The sequence below is a fragment of the Opisthorchis viverrini genome (assembly GCF_000715545.1).
Source record: "Opisthorchis viverrini unplaced genomic scaffold opera_v5_82, whole genome shotgun sequence".
In the NCBI taxonomy this organism is placed as follows: Eukaryota; Metazoa; Platyhelminthes; class Trematoda; order Opisthorchiida; family Opisthorchiidae; genus Opisthorchis; species Opisthorchis viverrini.
The window spans coordinates 1452901-1471062 of NW_008751738.1; the positions used below are offsets into that span (position 1 = coordinate 1452901).

The window sequence follows — 18162 nt, forward strand, 5'->3', positions numbered from 1 at the left end:
GCTTACTGTACCTGGGTGCAGAAAGCAACACTTCGTCTGTAGCAGGACCGAAAAGAGATGGCAAATTCTCCGTATTTTTTTAATTTTGATATTTCATTTGAGAGACGGACGAGCTCTTGTTTTTGAGATGGAATGTCACGTACCATATCGCAGTTAGATCATTCTTACCCACATCGCTCGGTCGGGCACTTTTATTTTGGTTAGTTCGCATGGAAATATAATCACTGTGCTCTCCGCTGTTATGTACGGTTCACTTTCTCAACAGTTATTTATATTGATGTGGGTCGCCTTTAGGCTAGTACATTCAACCCTGTGGACCATCCTACCGTGCCATAGCCTGAGATAAATGTCCAGCAAATCTAATCGAACGTACAGCATTGGCAGACAGAATGTATAGATCTATCAGCCGGATAATTGAGTCGGTATCCAGTGATAGCGCACCTTCCTGTGTGGTTTTGAAACTTGACCGCCCCGATCTGAAAATCGTAGAAAGCTTCATATCTGCCTTCATAATACTGCAAGCGTCATGTGGCTGCAGTGTTCACAGTTGAATAGTGCATAAACGACTGTTTGACGATGAATCGAAATCACTATGGCAATAAATGAAGCTCATCAGATTGATGTGGCTAGGAGGACACTGCACATGTTCGTGGAGGGCAACCTACGATATAGCGACGCGAAATGAGAACGGATATTGTCAAACTAAGCAGTATGAAGCTTCGCGTTTACCTGATAAAGGTCCGCTTTATTCCCCTTCTACATGACACCTTACAGAACAGCGCGTAACCGGTGTCGGCCGCGAGCATGCGGGCACTGCCCAGTCGGCGTGCCCAGCTAGTTTGTCCCTCTGTGCTTGACTCAGGTTGGGTGAGGTTCGCGAAGGGCGTTCGGTCAAACGCACTGATGGCCCCATACGCCAATGAGATCTTCAGATCCGTTCTTCGTGAGGACCTTCTAAAGTGTTAGCACCTTTTTCTTATTCGTTCTTCACCGGGACACGAGGCTTCTTGTTCCGGTTCTGGGCGAGATGGCTCCGTGTTCACAGCGTGAAGTTACCGACCAGAAGGTCCTTTGCCTCTCGACTTCTCCTGTCTAGGCTTGAGCAACCAGGCGGTATCCCAGACTTCGTGCCTCCTTCGGGTGGTTGTATGGCAGCTAAGCGCCAATAGTTACTGCTGGTGTGTTGCCGCCAATGATGTTTCTATTCTTATTGGCATCCAGGACTTTGTTCATTTAAACCAGCAATTTGTGCATAGATGTGCTACGATAACCAACTAGTAGAAAAATTTTCTTTTTGTTCGGAGTGAGGGGGTGGTCAAAGGAGCGTCACCGTTGAAAGGGGGGTACTCATGTTTTCATAAAGGAAACTCTTCGACAGCCCGCGACCAGTTTCGCCCTTCTTAGGCTCATCAGGTAGGCGCAGTCCCCGAGTTTCCGTCAACCGTATGTTCTGTTTGAACCCAAATAGGACTGTTTTCGAGAACTACACTCATTTGGAAATCAGTTTGGTTTTCACGAAAGACTCAACTGAATGTGCTACACACAGGCCACCTCAGTTGGTACGATATTCGAGATATCTCAGTGCATTTTCATAAAGGAAACAACTCACAAGGTTGCTGAAAACTCTTTGACAGCCCACGATCGGTTTCGCCCTTCTTGGATCTTATCAGGTAGACCATTCATGTTGTTTTCGATCCAAGCATAAATCTAATGCTCTCCTTGCACTAAAGTTAAGACTCCACGCTTGAACTTTTGACTCGTCCGATTAATTCGACCAACATTTAAGCAGTTTTAAGGTGGCTGGTGCCGTCATCTATTGCTTCAAAGCACGTCGTCATTTTTTACAGATCATGGGGTTCTTGGTACTCCTAGAGTAAGCCCCCCTGACGGAGAGGTGGGGATGATCTCTACTGTGACTGGAAGTATTATTTTAAAAATCTTCATTATGGGTTTGTGCAGTTGCTATAGTTCAGTCTGTTGGCTGGCCAAATGCTTTTTCAGAAATTTCACTTCATTTTTATATTGTTTTCAGCGTACTTCGATATCAGAACGACCTAGGAATCTATTCGTTGACGGTACTCATGAAACTGATTCTCATCGAATTGCTCGTCCGCACAAACCTGACCTTATTCGTGGTCATCGTGTGGTACGACATTCGGAAGAGACTCAACCCACTGCCTACAGTGGACTCGCTAGAGTATCGGAGGTTGACCATTTAACGGTAAGCGTTTCGAAAGCCTCCAAAGGATGTGCCAATGGTGTATTTACCTATTGTAACCGTCGCTCGATACCGAATTGATCGAATTTCACGACTTTTATTATGTTTGACGAATATGGGAACAGTACCACTGGGGAATCCGGCTGGAAACTTGTAGAAGTTCTGTACATATTTATTTTTGTCCATGGTCTTCAATAGAGCCCACTGCGCACGGAATGCCTCGAATTATTTTGTAGAGATATTCTAACTTTTCTGTTTTTTTTTCTCGTTATATGTAATTATTGATGACTCGTTCAGATCTCCAAACAATGCGCGACCGATTTTGCCCTGTTTGTAACTGATTCATCATCATCACCAGCTGTAAAAACCACACACTTCCTGTACAACGGTTATAGCTGCCTGGTTTTCCTTCGACGATGATGGGGGCTAGGTAGCTGTACATCGGAGGCGGCAGCTGATATAATTAATGCGTTAATCTAGGGGTGTCAGTGAACTTTTCATTCGGGAGATCGGGAGGAGAGCTATGCGTTGGAGGCAACAGCTTGAATACATGCATGCCATTTAGAGTAAGACTGTGCCTTCTAAAGTTTAGTCATCCATTTCTCTTTGTGAGTATCAACGTGTGCCATGTTTTGCAAATTAAACTGTCTCAGTGGATTTCCTGCGGAAATTCTGGTTTTATGAGCTGGACGACGCAGTCGTGAACTCCATCCCGTTATACGGACCACAACCTTAACCACAGGGGTTTTCGATACAAATGCCATTCATACCTCCGCCGCGACATTACCGGACAATCAATATGGTAATGTGTCGAATGGTTTTTGGTAAATCAAGTGGCGCACGATAGAACACCTTTATGCACTGAATCACACTATTGTGTTTCTGTGGAGTCTACCTTGTCTACCAAACAAACCTCGGTGGTTTGTTTGGTGGGACCACTAGCAAGAGGGAGGGCGTGAGGGCGCTAGCCGATCGCCACTAAAGTTTCGAGTTCATCTAAGCATTACTTAGTGCCAATGACAGGCTGTATTGAACAGCCAAGGGCGTTGTTGCATTGAAGCTATCGTCTCCACTGTGTATCTCTCACTTCTTGTCGTATTTGGCAAACAGAACTTATTGTCGTCAATTTACATAATGCGTCAGTACCTCCAACGCATGGTTCTCACTTCCCCTATTCTCAGTGAACAAAGCTATAGCAGCTGAAACCACTGCATTTCGGTACATGGTTTGTGACCCAGCCACACTCGTGCAGCAGAATTATCGTCCTCTGTGGCATTGTATCCGAAACAACCAATAACTCAACGCTCTACCTATAATCATCAGTACAACACTCCTACAGCGTTTTTTTCTCTTTTGATACTCTGTCGCTTCCAGTATGTATCTCCACGTCTCTTTTTGTCGGTGAATGAAGAAACGCTGTGACCTGATATAAGTTTGATAATTTCACCACACCGGCACTGATCTCACTGGTTTGTTCCGCCGTTCGGAATTCTTGGGTTCAGCTGTCACTCTTCGGTTGCATGTTTGTTGTCATTTGTTTTGATAAACCGGCCAATTGAGGTGATACTGCAAATAATAATGCTCAGAACGTTCGCGTGACAGTATTAGCTTACACCTGATAAGGAATGAATGACCTCAAGAACTGGTGTTGTGACTCCACAGCTCTTTCATTCCAACCGTGAGAATTTGACTGTCGTTACATCAACGGAAAGCAAAAACTGTAATAATCCTCAGCCGACTGCCGGAATCACGAGTAACAATGCCTCATTGTCAACGTACTGCGCAGTCTTACATGATTGGTTCAGTTGCGTTTGTGCACGAAGCATGGATTCGGGTTCGTCTGGCAAGATTTCTCAAGATTGCTGAACTAACCAACACCCGCAAGGGTCTCGTGGGATTCCTCAATCAGAACCATTGGGCTGAAATGTCCGATGGGATAAAAACTATTCCTGATGTTCTCCGTGCTCACCCTACTGTCTTCCTGATCCGTTCTGATTTTCTCCCTGACCAGGGGCATCAATGTTTCTGGACTCAGCTAAACATCGGAGCAAGCAAAGATATCCGGATATCCGATCTCAGTTCACAGGGGTGCTCAGATCACCGTTGAGCATGGTAATGCAAGTGAATACATTTTACTTTACACCCCGTTAGTGAGGTTGCTACGATGCAACCCACAGTGGAACTGACTGTATGTTAGGTGACATGCGATCTATCGCACACTAACGTGCACTTGGTCACGTTTTCGATTTACCATGAGCCTCGTCAGTACAACGTCCTTAAGGTCTTCAATGGAATGATCGAAAAAGTTCACGCCCTACCCTTGATCTAAATGTTCATATGAGCGTTCAACGAACCGTCAGGTGTATACCTACTTGAATTTTTGGCTGATGTTGTGTACTTGCTCCAACAGAAACGTTAGTTGTTTTCCCGACGTGATTCACAGAATATGTAAAAGTGAATGAATAGTGTAAAGTTTAGAGAGTACCAAATGTACTAGTGTACCTGAGTTCATATGGCTTGCCAAGTTCACTCGTCTGTAGCCTTACATTTTCGAACGGTAAATTTGAGACCTTCTTTTTATATAGCCTTCTGATCAAAGAAACAGCGATACGTCTACCGACTCACCCAGCTGTCCTTCCGATCACACTGTCCCGCTTCCACCATCGCGAAACAATTCATCTTCCGTAGCAGCTGTTCCTTCGCTCGTAGCCGACCATCCGGACGCTGAACCTGTCCCTTATACCATTGTTGCAAACATGATCAATGCCCTCTCTCAACGTATCATGAATAACATAAGTGAGGAGGAACTGGAGCGTCGTCTACATATGTGGGAACAAAAGGCTGCCACGGTTCCGGATCACGAGGCCCAAAAACCTCCTTGCGCGCCGGGACTTCCGTACCAGTCTGTCGGTCTCAGCTCTTCTACAGAACTCCTTGTTCACCGTAATTCTGATGTTAATGAAAACCATACCCGCTCCAGTAAATTGAGACGAATCAACAGTGCCCGGTTTCCAACAGAGAAACGTCTATTGAAACATTCCATGTTAGCGCAAGCTCGCAGACTCGAGCAGCGAAAAAAGGTGTGTGCCCATTAGACTGAACATTGTGTTCAACTGGTCGTAGTGACTCATGCACTTTTACACATCCGCATAACCTAACTAACTACTTCAGCAGCGCGGGTTACTGTGCTTGTAGGCTTGACCTGAACCTGAAACAGGATAATGGTGATCCGGTAGGCTTCCTTGTGGTGTCGATTTTCACACATTTGTCCCATCTTCTCGAATTAGTACTCAACTGGATACCGAAATCACTTTATTTACGTAAAGCCATTTGTTCAGTCTGAAGGTGAAAACCGTTTTCGTGAACCGCGTCACGTCTAATGAACTCCCTTGACTTTGTGCTTCGGAACGCTCACAAGAACGGCTCTAAATATAGGTTGGAACAGAGCAGACAGCTCCATGAACGGGGGTCTTCCTTGCCCAACACAACCGAGCTACTATAATCGATGAAACAAGAGTCCCATTCACTTCAGTTGACCAGATTCAAACCGTCTACTGATGTACGTTCGTACAGTTCTTTTTTTAGAGAAACATGGAATTATTATATCTATCTACAAACATAAGGGTGAATAGTTACTCAACGTCGTGGAACTAGAGGAATGTCTATCTACAAAAGATAGCTTCAGCTTTTCCATTAACCTTGCTGAAGGTCGGAGGAAATAGGGAGAACGAAACGTCATAATGACTTTTCTGATATCCGAACTTTTTTCACCGCAATATCATAGAAAGTGTACAGAATGTGACATTCAGTGTATCCAAAAGAACAGGGTAACAAAGGAATGTTTTTGCGATCTTGACATCTGGTCAGTACATGGTTTGTGTTCAACATGGGGATAAGTAATGCTGTAGACGACTAATGTTTATTGATAAATCAAAGAGACTAAAGACGGGACCCAAACACAAGGGCTGTCTGACAAGCCTGAGGAATGACAGCCTATCTTCTGAGGTCTTAGTCCAACGTCTCAAGCCTGTCGGTATCATAATCTCACGAATTTATGGTCACTATAAGATCCATAAGTAAGGTGTCCTGCTGGAACCTATGTCAGTCAAGCGCTGGTCGAGCTTTGGGAACCCGTAGGCCAACTTTTATACCAATATGGTCTCGCTAACACGTTTCAGTTTGTGGAGCTGATGAAAAAGTTGATTTTCGTCCCAATTTTAAATGCTGCTTGGAAGTAGTATACCGTTTTACGAGCGTTCGATTCATGGAGACTGGAAATTCTATCTGTCATCACTCTGAGTCATCAGATTTTACACCCCAAATCCCCTCCCTATTCTTGAAGATATTACTTTTACGCTGGACCGTTAACCTACAATTCTAACTTAAATTCACATTTTACCATCATATCGACTGGCTGTCCTCTGGTTCAATGACATTTCTATGGCTTGGCCGGCTGATATCAAACAGATCCGAAAGAGACTACTTTAACCAGGTCACCACTATATTCAATTTACTTCTGAAACCGAAGGTGAAAACGCATTCCCCTTCTTGGACGTCTACTCACAGGTTTAATTTTGAGTTTTGTCTCAAGAAATCCCGCTTAGACGGTACGGTACACAAATTCTAGAGTTTTGTGTCTCAGGCCGAAACGTACCCTAACTTACACTCAAGCGAACCGAGCGAAGCGAATCTACTCTGCGGATACACTGGCCTCCGAAATGAAGCACACCGGCAGTGGAATATTTTTGGCGCACGACACGACAACTTCTTTCTTGCCGAAGATCACTGTATTCAATGGCTTGGGAAACGCTGGACTGTGTCCATGATCAACTTAAGCTAGTCGTTCCACGTTATCTAACAAGAACCTAATGGGTTTACAGTACCGTTCCAACGGCGTTGCCTGACTACAACCGAAACAGTTGCAACATGATCGCGAAATCCGGTGTTGTACTATCGAAAACCACTCGTACGAACTACCAGTCTACCTTGGCGAGCGACGGATCAACTAATCCAGTCGCTCAGTGATTCTCTTGATGAGCTTACATGGGTTCCATTGACAACCGGTTGTCCGCGTCTCCGCGTTTTTAATTTAGCAACGAATCTTAGCTGTTTGTCTCACTACTTATTCCTATTTTAATGATTACGTACGTATCGATCTGAAAACGAAAACGTTAATGTTCATCATTCTATGATCTTGTTGAAACTATAAGAATATTCAATGTGTTCGTCAGTTCTCGTGATTTTTCTTCATTATTACTTGGAGTTTATATCGGACAGTTTACGTTGGTAGACTGATATTTCTATTTCAAAACAGTAAAGATATGTTGACTGCCTTATCCATAAAATCATTGCTTTGATTACGGTAACCCATCTTAATTGTTCGTTATGAATCTGATGCGGTAGTGTTCGACGGTACCGTGTGAAATTTGTGTTTTTGGAGCCTGTTCGGTTGTTAACTCCTAGTTGAAATCCGTGACTTCGTGGACCAGTGTTTTTTAGTGAGCTCCCCACAATTGATGCGATAACCCATGGAGCCACAATCGAATGCGTTAGATCGTTACAGGTTTCCTGCAAAAAATAGCGCCCCATACCCGATTAGGGTTATCTGCAAGAGATACCAAATGATTGAACTCAGCGCAAGAATCTGTGCGCAAGAAGCAGCTACATATTGTTTGAAAATGGTGATTTTTTACGTACTGCACAAGTCTGCCTGTAAATAAGATAACTGCATCTGCAAAGGCGAATATTCTACTCTGCCGAGAACAATTTTATAATGGGAACCGTCTTCCTATTTTCACGGCTTTTTGGAAGAAAACTAGACTCATTTCCCTCTGATACCATCATGTTGGCTTTCGAATAGATGGCGAATGGAACTCGAGCTACGGATCTAGTGTTATCATTGATGTAAGGGCAGGATGCGAATAAGGGTGGATGCGTAGGACTGACTTGGCCCCTCATACAATCTACTGCATATTGAGTGCGACTTCTGATGCTTTTAATCATCCTTGAATACTTCCCTCCCATATATTGTCCGGGGAAGCCTATTTAAACAGAGGATGAAGTTTTATTTTATAAGCCCTCCGGGAAATCTTTCAGAATAATTATATCTCTCAAATTTTTCTAGCTCCATGCGTCTTTTTATGTCCCATAAATAGACTTATCTAGGATCTATTGTATGTGCTCGACCAAATCCGTCTCTGTTTATTGAATGTAGATCCATACACTGTTTTTGTTCTCATGGTAACCAGGTTACTAAGGCTTTACTCTTCCATCGTCAGACCGATTATCCCATTTAGAATCCACGTGCTTTCTTCCTCTCTGTTTAACGCCAAACTCTACACTAACTTATCTCTAGATAGATATTTGCGTTGATCTGTTAAATCGTTTGGTCGCGCACACAAACTATCCGGCATTCGAGGCAGACATGTTGGAATTGTTGGGTCGACAACCAAGCTGGCATCAGATATCTATCCTCTACTATCTTGCCCGTTGTGCGGTACGGCATCTACTCAATTCCCATTTTTCCAAGCTGGATTCTTTGAACAAATCAACCGAACCCGTAAATCAGCTGAATACTTTCAGACACAGTTCCTCTTTTACTGCCAGCGGAGAAGCGTCAACTTGTGTTACTGTGTGAGTTCCTTTCACCTAGTTCGTTGCGTTTTTATGACAACAGTGGACAGTTTTGGGATGATTGAGACCACGCATTTTGGGAACCATATAGCTAAGCTAATTTAGTTTAAAATAATGTGTCAAAATGTAAACGAGAGTAGAAATGTCATCTTCAGCAGTAAGAATTACCCCGTGTTACCACTGAGTTAGATATCCGCAGACGAAAAAGAAGTTTCAAACTAGATCTAGGGAGACTAGATGGTGTTTCCCATGTTAGAACAGCTTGCAAGTAATTCTTGGTGTGGTAGTCAGTCGGAATTTGGAGAGCATACCTTAGCCAGCGAGGATAGTGAACATTGAATAGATACTATTTGGTGTTAATTTAACGCATCATCGAACATACGGGATTGACGCAAAATTTTGGCGAGTTCAGAGAAGGCTAGACCTCTCACCCTAACTGATACCCCTGTTGTCGCTTAAAAAGCGCGCATGGCACAGATATGATTTTAGAGGTAATCAAGGTTGCCCAGTTATCTTTTGGAAATCGTCAGAACTAATAACTGGACTACACTTTGATCAAGGGGCGAGAGCGCGAATTTACTGAACGGAAGGTCCGTAGTTCGAACCCAACCTTTGCCTCTCTACTTCCCCTGCCTAGGCTTGGGCAACCTAACAATATCCCAGCCCTGGTGCTGTCCTCTGGTGGCATGACAGTTAAGCAGCTAGAGGGTGTTACAGCTGAACACCTTGATCGACAGGTGACGTTTATTGAGGGTCTACTTTCCCCACAGCCATTGCAACATGCTCTTTGTGTCCTGAACTTGCCTTACAACACCACTGAAGCCTGCGTTTCTGGAACTTTTCATCTCCCAATCTGTTTGTTGTTGAAATCCATATAAGAACTATGGACGCTCCTGCTAAGGGAAAACAAACGTAAAGCTGCGAAACGCCGCCAGACAAGCTGCTAGTTTAGTGTCTTTTATAATTCACATCTCTTTCCATACGTTTCAATTCATTAACCTTCCGGTGGTTTAGTTTCAAGCTGCTAAACTGCCGGTGCATTGTTGTGCGTTACAGGTTATATATATGGCGTGCCAAGTTTTGTCTATGACCTTTGTTCTAACTACACCTTTTCGTACGAACACGATTGCTTACTGGATGATTTCCAAAGAGTACTGTCTTGAGCTTTAAACGCTTGCCTGTTGGGTTTTCCGCGAGTTGTTGCCGGTTGTTGCGTGCTTATCCTTTGAGAAGGTGAATGTCATCACAGACAGCAATACATTCGTAGTGGAAACTGATGCTTATTTGTCAGACAACCACTGAGGAAGAATGCCATAGTCAAAGTTGGGGAGAAGAGTGGTGATTTATTGTAAGAAGCCGTATGTCCATAGGGAAAACGTTCAACAGCGAGGTACATGCGCCTTCAAAAACCATCAAAAAGCTCAGCTGAGCATCGTGTTTGGGCGAGACTCCATCAGCGGGAATGGCCCAACGTCGTTTGCGAATCTTACTCGATGCAAACCCAGATAAGCAGATGTTAGGTAGATGGGCCAGCCAAGAAGTGACAGCAAGCTCGTCGCTCGGATCGTCTAACGACCAGGTCTTGTAGCGCCTCCAATCACACGGAAGGCGAATCACGCGAACCCTACCCACTACCACGTCTCGACGACAAAGCTCTGGAGTTGGAAGCAGCTTACCTTGGTCGTTTGTGTTCAGGCACTCGCAATGCATGCACCATCTACCTTCATCTGACAATCTCTCTGTGCTGCTCCACCGAATCCGGTACATTACGTTACGGTACTCGTCAACGAACCGTTTAATTGCGTTTGTAGTAATTAACGTTCTCTATATTGTAAAGGCAGTGGTGATCAAATATCTAAAGGCGTTTGAGGAGCCATGTTTGATGATTACAGTGTAGGCACACTGTAGCGGTAGACACGGCCCTTTAACCTCGGTGTTATTTGTCTCTTACGTCAAAGTCGAGCGATTTAGCAAATATTGCTCTTACCTTGGTGACTGCCTCCATCTATCACGATGCGGTTGCGGCTTATGCAACTACTAATATAAGTGAACTCAAGCTCCTTTTTCTGAACCTTCAAAGAGGTACATAGGTGTAGGAAGTCCTGAAGCAAGACCTTGAGCTTTGGAATTGCAAACTACATACCGGTATTCTACTTAGGGTAACCATGTCATCCGAATTATTTAGTCCAGGAATCTATCTGACTTCTACACGCAGATTCGCGATCCCTTGGTGACGGTGATCACTCCTTGTTAGTGATTACAAATCAGACAAAATGAGGAGAGGAACATCTCTGTCAAACCCCGTTCTTCATGGGAAACCTTTGGAGGATCATCGTAAACTCCAGTGCCACCTGAAATATGAGGTAGATTGGCACGATGAAAATTAAACCTCGAGTGCATTCCTCCGGTGAAATGTGTTTGGAAGATCCAGACTATCCGTCGAGTTCTTTGCTGTCATGGCAGTTCGTCACATTTCGTCGGCAGTGTGTGATGCTCCTCAAGCGCTTGACGTAACCAGAGGATGTTAGTGTGGCCTATCTGGTCGAACTCCTTCCTGATGCTCCCGAACTTGTTTCTCGCGTGATGAGGTCAGGGAAGCTGAAGCTGAATTAGTTTAAACAGTCTGACAGGATACACAGACTCCACCGTCCTCGTACGACGCTGGTTGGAGTTCATTCGGCCCAGTGGCTCAAGGTAGAAAGTGCCTCAGAAACTGAGAGAACGACGAGATTCACTGACCATGGCTCGAGTTGAGCGGCCTGAATGAAAATGCTGGGTACATACACAGGCGGCCAACTGAACTATTCGAAATATTAATACCAACGACCATGGTGTCGGTTCTTGTTGTTTACAAAATTGTCAGTAATTTCCTTGATGACTTCACTAACAGTCGGGCTTTTGATCCAATTTTTCCTGTCAGTTTAAAAAATTCCAGGCCTTCCCAGCTACATTAGTTTTCTTCCGTTTTCGGTCTTCCAATTAAGCCAGCTTTTTCTACCCCCATGCCTGGTGGCCCTTCCAGCCCAATTATGACTAGTCTTCGAGGGTAAATGAATTCTCTCATCGCGAAGTGACGCTGACCATTCGGACCTGCAGTGTGCATTTTGCTCGCCTTCGAAAGCACTAATGTCGAATTCCTTGCTGAATAGTGCTCATCTCCCAATCGTGACTGACATCTGAAGAGGTTGCTTTGAAAGCTTCGCATAGGCTAGTTCGATAAGTCTGTCTGACTCGGGTCAGAAAGTTTTCTAATGACTTATTACGGAATTTGTTTCTTCGGTCTACTCGTCCGGGGGCATAATCTGAATCACCGTGAGTGGCCCAGAAAGATTGGTAGTCAAGGACAGAGCCTCGATACCGAGTGGTAACTGCTATACGGTCAATGCGGTTTTATGGTTGTACGTTTGTAGGGGTACCACAACCGCATGCAAATCTAGTACTACTGAGCAATACTCGGTGAGCCGCGTGAAGCTGCAAACGGAAGAATGATGGCATAGATGGGAGGAAATGATGGCATTCTTCAGTCGAGTACACAGAAGTGAAACTGAGAAAATGTTATTTTAAGATGGAAAGCTGTTCATTTGGAACCAAGTGGTTTGTCTGTTGAGGATATTCCGAACCAGCTACAGTTCATCGGATTCCATGTGTATTATGCGCTCTGAAGAGTCTACCATTGTTCATTCTGAATTGCCGAAGATTGCTGATTGTATAGCTGACCACTGAAGAAATGTGGTGAAAACTCAACGTGACTGAGATTTCTTAAAGTCTTCTGCATACCACCTTGTACCCTTGGCAAACGATTAAACAAACGGATGGCACTTCTCATCAAGTGGATGCTGCTGTATGCGGAACACCCTTACGGTGAAACTCCAGCAAGTCGATAGTATCTGTTCTCAATCGAAAACCCGTAACAAGTTTTCGCATCAATTTATACAAAAAAAGCCATGAAGAGCCTTCAGTATTCGTAAAATTGCTGGTTTTAACAGAACCCTTAAGTATGAACAGCTTGCTTGCCTCAATCCGATCATTCTCACTGAACTGTTTAAATGTCGTACTGTTTGATTGTGAATGTCTAAGATATGGGGTGTTAAACTTTCTCCCCACTCTATCGTGTCCCCCTATTTTCCTAGAATGCATGATGAACGTTCGAGGTTACAATCACCTATACGAACAACACCTGCTGCTCTCGCTGAGATTGGTCATTGCCGTGCGAGCGTCGAACGTATCAAAGATTTCACAATCACCTTCTTCTTCCGTTGGTACGCTGATTGGGTCTATGCTCGTGGCGGATGGGTAAGTTCTTCAACAAAGTTCCGACTAAGCTCTGAAAACAAATCAGCCATGGCGTCTCACCTCGTTCGCTGACCCCTTCACTCCCTCGTTCATTCACGTATACGACGAAATCAGACCTGCATGGCAATCAAACCCCCCATATGAAATTAGCGGTTTTCGTTTTCGATGCAACTGATCTGTAGTTGTGCTAAAGCATACGATCTGCAAATCTTGTTTGAGTTTGAGGGAATCATATGGAATGAATAGGTACAGTTTCTTGTTGGCTTTAAAGTGCTACACAGTAATACTACTAAGCAACCCCTGTTTAAGGCCGCTTTTTATCGAGGAAACTAGAGTTAGTGGTTCTCGAGCAGGTTCCGAATACAGAATAGCTCCGGTGCCTGTGGTGCGTTTTTTGTCAACCTCGAAACACTAAGTCGATGGGGTTAAGCCCTATAGCAGTCTGTGACCGAATCTGACATAAATATCGGTGGATTTATTGGCGGTCTTTTGTTTAAAACTTCACCCGGAGACCCATTACACACATTTAAGGTGACTACCAAGAACTCTTCTTCAAATAGGATGGCCCATAGTTAGCTGAATAAATGATCAAGAGCTCCCGGAGACATGAGCTATCACTTGACCGTTTCACTCTTCGTGTCTGTAAATAAGGATCCAACTAGTCTTACTTGGATAGAAAATTATGTGGAAGTTAATATCACGATTTTTCGACATGTTTTCACTAGGTGACGTCTTTCATCTGTTGACATCGTTCCATGCTTCCTTTGGTCATTACAGCAATCTGTGATTGAAGAGACGGATGACTCGGAACTTGATTAGACTATCGCAAATCATACTCACCAGTTTTGTGCCTTTTTGTGTGATCTTTCATTCTCAACCCATCGGTATCACCCAGTCGCATTTGACTGGTTCGGTTTCTCGGATTTGCCTCCTCTCACTTTCCCTGATGCCTTGTCCTCTGGAATTTGTCGGTGTTCTCATACCTTATTTCTTAATACCATCTAGGGTTGTTATTTAAGACGATTCTATCCGCGCATTTGATCCTGCTTTTTGGCCTCTCGTTCTTGCATTTGTTCTCTGAAGTGCCATTGCTTCGATGACTTGTGTTTTTAGTTCATTCCAGCTGTTCAAAGAACTGGCGCCCAACTGTTTCAGGTTTTCAAATTCAGGCAGCAACGTAATTTTTGATGCCGCAGTTCCTTTTTCATTGGTTAACTTAAAGTACATACCTTGAATTGAAGTTTTTCGTCCTTATCTACATATTTCAAATGGGACTCGGAAGGATATGTCCGGTTGGCCAGAGTTTGCATATTTCCATCTTTTGCACATGGTGGATGTAAAGACATATAAGTCATATGTAAAGTCACACATACAGACAAGCCAGCAATATCGGCTGTTCTGTGGTCGCGATCGCGTTTGTTGACCTGCCATCATTTTGTCCAATGTGGAGGATCACCTAGAGCTTCTTAAGCTTCGTCCGTATCATTAGTCATGGTGGTTGTTGGATCTGAAATGACTACTTTTCCCTCCTGAACGATATCCTTTAAGTTTACCGCCGAGCTAGCATCGCCAGTAACAGCATCATTGAAATGGGTGATGCCATACAGCCCCGCTCCACTTAATCGTTAAACGTTTCCGCACTGGCTTGGTTGATACCTAAGTTGACTCCCCGCAAAAGCAACTGTTTAGTTTTGCGCATGAAATTTTGGCTACCCAAATGTACCTGCTAGTGCTTGGAATTGATCGGCCTGTGGATCTGTTTGCTTGCTTTGTTGTCGCGGTGTCCGCGTGATTATGCATTGCAGTAGAGCTCGGTACTTGTTGGTTGAACCACAAATGAATGACAACCATCCCGCTATGGTTGTTCTATGTGGCGAATACCGTGTTTCCCAGAGAAAAAGCTTTCATTGTAACTCCTTTGGACAGAAAGTAGGAAGGGCTTCAGGAAGCGGTCTTGTATGCTGAGCGGAGCGCATCGCCGAGGTGGAAACCTTAGGGACGAACATAGACAAGGCATTATGAGTTCTATTCTACCACAGGGATATCAAGGAAATTATAGCTCTCCTGTGTGTCACAACTAGGACAAAATCAGGATTTCCAGCACTCTGTCCCAAATGATGGGTCATTTTGGTCGCTTGGAGCGCATCGCTGAAGTGGAAACCTTAGGGATGAACATAGACAACGCATTATGGGTTCTAATCTACCACAGGGATTACAAAGAAATTATAACTCTCCTGTGTGTCACAACCAGGACAAAACCAGGATTTCCCCACTCACGTGCTTAACAAAGTAACTGACATCCACTTCATGAGAAAATCTCATTTGTCGGCTGTGGCCACATAGTTGGAAATCGAATAAGTCAGCTTTGAACGAGGACAGATGGGCTGTGTTGCAGAACTACCAAATCCGCAAACACTCCCGTACTACTGGTGAAGATATTTCTAGCGACACCGAACAAAAACGTAAGCTTCCGACTGAGCCATTTCGGTCCCCCGTAACTGGAACAGTGCACAATTTCGGGGCTTATTGTTTGTCCATCTTAGCTATCCCAGTATGGTTCATGGTGTATTCTGCGCCATGTGCTTCATCTGTACGGCCTTCGTACCTGACTAATATGTGGCTTGAATAACCGTTACGCTTGAAGGCGGGTTCCAAGAGTCGCATCGTCAAACAGGTGACACCAGGAACGCCAAAGTAGGTGGGTTCGAATTCTGAACAGGTTCCACTGACAACTTATACTGTCCTAAGCACGCCATATCTGTATTTGGGCTTTTACTGTTGGTTGGTGCACAACCTTCATATATCTTCACCAAAATTAACAATTTCGGAAAAATTAAAGACGGGAATCCCTAAAAGACAAAGTTGACAAACCATCTGATAAATTATGTGCATCTGTTTCCATCCTTTGGAGGTCGGTGAAGAGGCCCGTACTCTGGACAAGATTTTTGAATAATATTAATGATATCCTCATGAAGGGAACTACCCACAAGGTTCCTGAAAACTCTTCGACAGCCCACGACCGGTTTCACCCTTCCGCTTAAGGCTCATCAGGTAGGCGCAGTCCCCGAGTTTCCGTCAACCTCATGTTCTACTTGAACCCAAATTAGAATAACTTTAAATCCGTTATACTCTTCGGGCGGAACAATTTAGCTGAATAAAGCAGTTTGTTCACCGAATGTCGGTACAACGCAGTGTTTCGGAACACTTGCCTTGCGTGCAGTTTAACAATCGAAAACAACTTGGTGCATTTCACATCAATGGTACCTATAAGGCCCTCTGTGAATGGTCCCCATTCTAAGTGATTCACAGCTAGTGAGGAGATGATGTCGCGTTTTCAGATATCTACATACGCATGGCAACCATCCCGGTGCGAGTACTATCCCATTGAAAAGTAAATCATTAAGCCTGATTACGTACAAATCGCAACTAAACTGTTGAAAAATAAGGCCAATCAACTCCATCCTGGCAGCCGTACTCGTTTTTGCTTGGCTTGGCTACTTATTGTAACTACTAGGCCCGTGTCTGTGCGTGCCGCTGATCACGATGTCTCAACTGTGTATGACAGCCTAATCCAACGGCCAAAGACGACCCCTCGTACTCATGACTCTGCGCATTGTCGCTTATCTTGTAACAATAATAGTCGTTCAGCTGCGGTACCCACTCTACACCTAGATGCCATGCTACAAGAAGGAAACAATAGGACTAAGATACTATCATGTTTCCCAAGACTAGACAACAGTCGGGATGAAGTTGTTGGTTCAAACCACGGACCTTCAGGTAAGTAAATTTGTGCTTTAACTACCGAGCCGCTTACTCCGGTTACTTGAGGTAAACTATGCGCCCCAGTGATAAGGCGGTCTCGATTACTGAAGATAGCCTAACCCAACGTTCAATGACGGACCTTCATCGTTAGAACCGCGCTTGAAAACTATAAATGGAAGACTGTGGACCGAAATATATGAGTTATAAAACCACCGCCAAAGGGCGTGTGGGGCGTGGGTTGGGTGTGTACAAGGCAGTCGGAAAATCAAGCCGTATGGACTTCAGCCCTAGGATTTAAGGACTACATGGACCTTAAAACGTGTACCCATGGATGTAGTCTCAGCAAAGATATAGTGATTGAGCGGGCGCTTGTGGGCAAACCTGCTCATCTAGACCATCGGATCATAATTTCACTTCGCTTTTGTTTTCCGATGTTTCGTAGGAGCGATGGCTCCGTTGCCTTCATTGCAACTTGGAACCATACATACCTCACTCAATAGCACATTTGTCGAATAGGGGCTTTGCTAACAGACCCCGATTTACATATCCTGTGCTTGCGCTCGTAAACTGACTCTCTTGTAATCTTCAGCATCCGATTTTAGCAAATAAGCTACAACATCTCAAATACAAAAAGCCGCTCGCTGCGTAAGGCTACCCTATGGTCTTTCCTTATCTGTGATATGGCTTTCAGCCTCACTCAACTCATCCTTCAAGCCTGAGTGTTACTATTCATCTTCATATCCGAAAAACATCTTAACTGTTTAACTACATGGATAACTGAAACAGTCAGACCTGATGATATCTCACTGTCTTTGGTTATTATTATGATCTAACTGGGGACCGCAGGTTTTAGTAGACCTCATTACCCCAGGAACAAATGTCCGTCCGCACACATCACCATAATTTCACGAATCCAGTAGTTGTCTTCTGGGCGATCGATGGACAATGACTCCCCATAGTCCATCCTCGCAATGCTAATTGCCTGTCTATCCATATTTGTCCCAAATGATGGGTCATTTTCGTCGCTACCCAAGCCCACCAATGCTTTCCTCATCATGACCCCTCCATTCTAAAACTCCTATCTCCCAAGATGCAGAAGAGTGCAAGGTTGATAATTATTATGTTCTCTACTGATCAGTCAATCACCCAAGCCCAGCTTTCCTCATCATGACCCCTCCATTCTAAAACTCCTATCTCCCAAGATGCAGAAGAGTGCAAGGTTGATAATTATTATGTTATGTTCTGATCAGTCAATC

General features: G+C 44.2%; 2 protein-coding genes across 2 annotated transcripts in view; one reads left to right on the forward strand and one right to left on the reverse strand.

Moving 5' to 3' along the window:
* Positions 1-1606: 1606 nt before the first annotated feature.
* Positions 1607-14351, forward strand: T265_04780 (hypothetical protein; the record flags this gene model as incomplete). Its single annotated transcript, XM_009169605.1, has 5 exons — positions 1607-2221; positions 4804-5298; positions 8574-8851; positions 12982-13144; positions 13922-14351. The coding sequence occupies 5 exons, from the start codon at positions 1901-1903 to the stop codon at positions 13961-13963; spliced, it is 1299 nt and encodes a 432-aa protein (XP_009167869.1).
* A 2303-nt stretch (positions 14352-16654) lies between these two features.
* T265_04781 (hypothetical protein) overlaps positions 16655-18162 on the reverse strand; it is a gene marked incomplete at both ends in the record, with an annotated part of 36162 nt that continues 34654 nt past the window's right edge. Inside the window, one exon of the mRNA XM_009169606.1 lies at positions 16655-16824. Within this exon, the coding sequence (XP_009167870.1) occupies positions 16655-16824 (170 nt within the window). The remainder of the gene's footprint in view (positions 16825-18162) is intronic.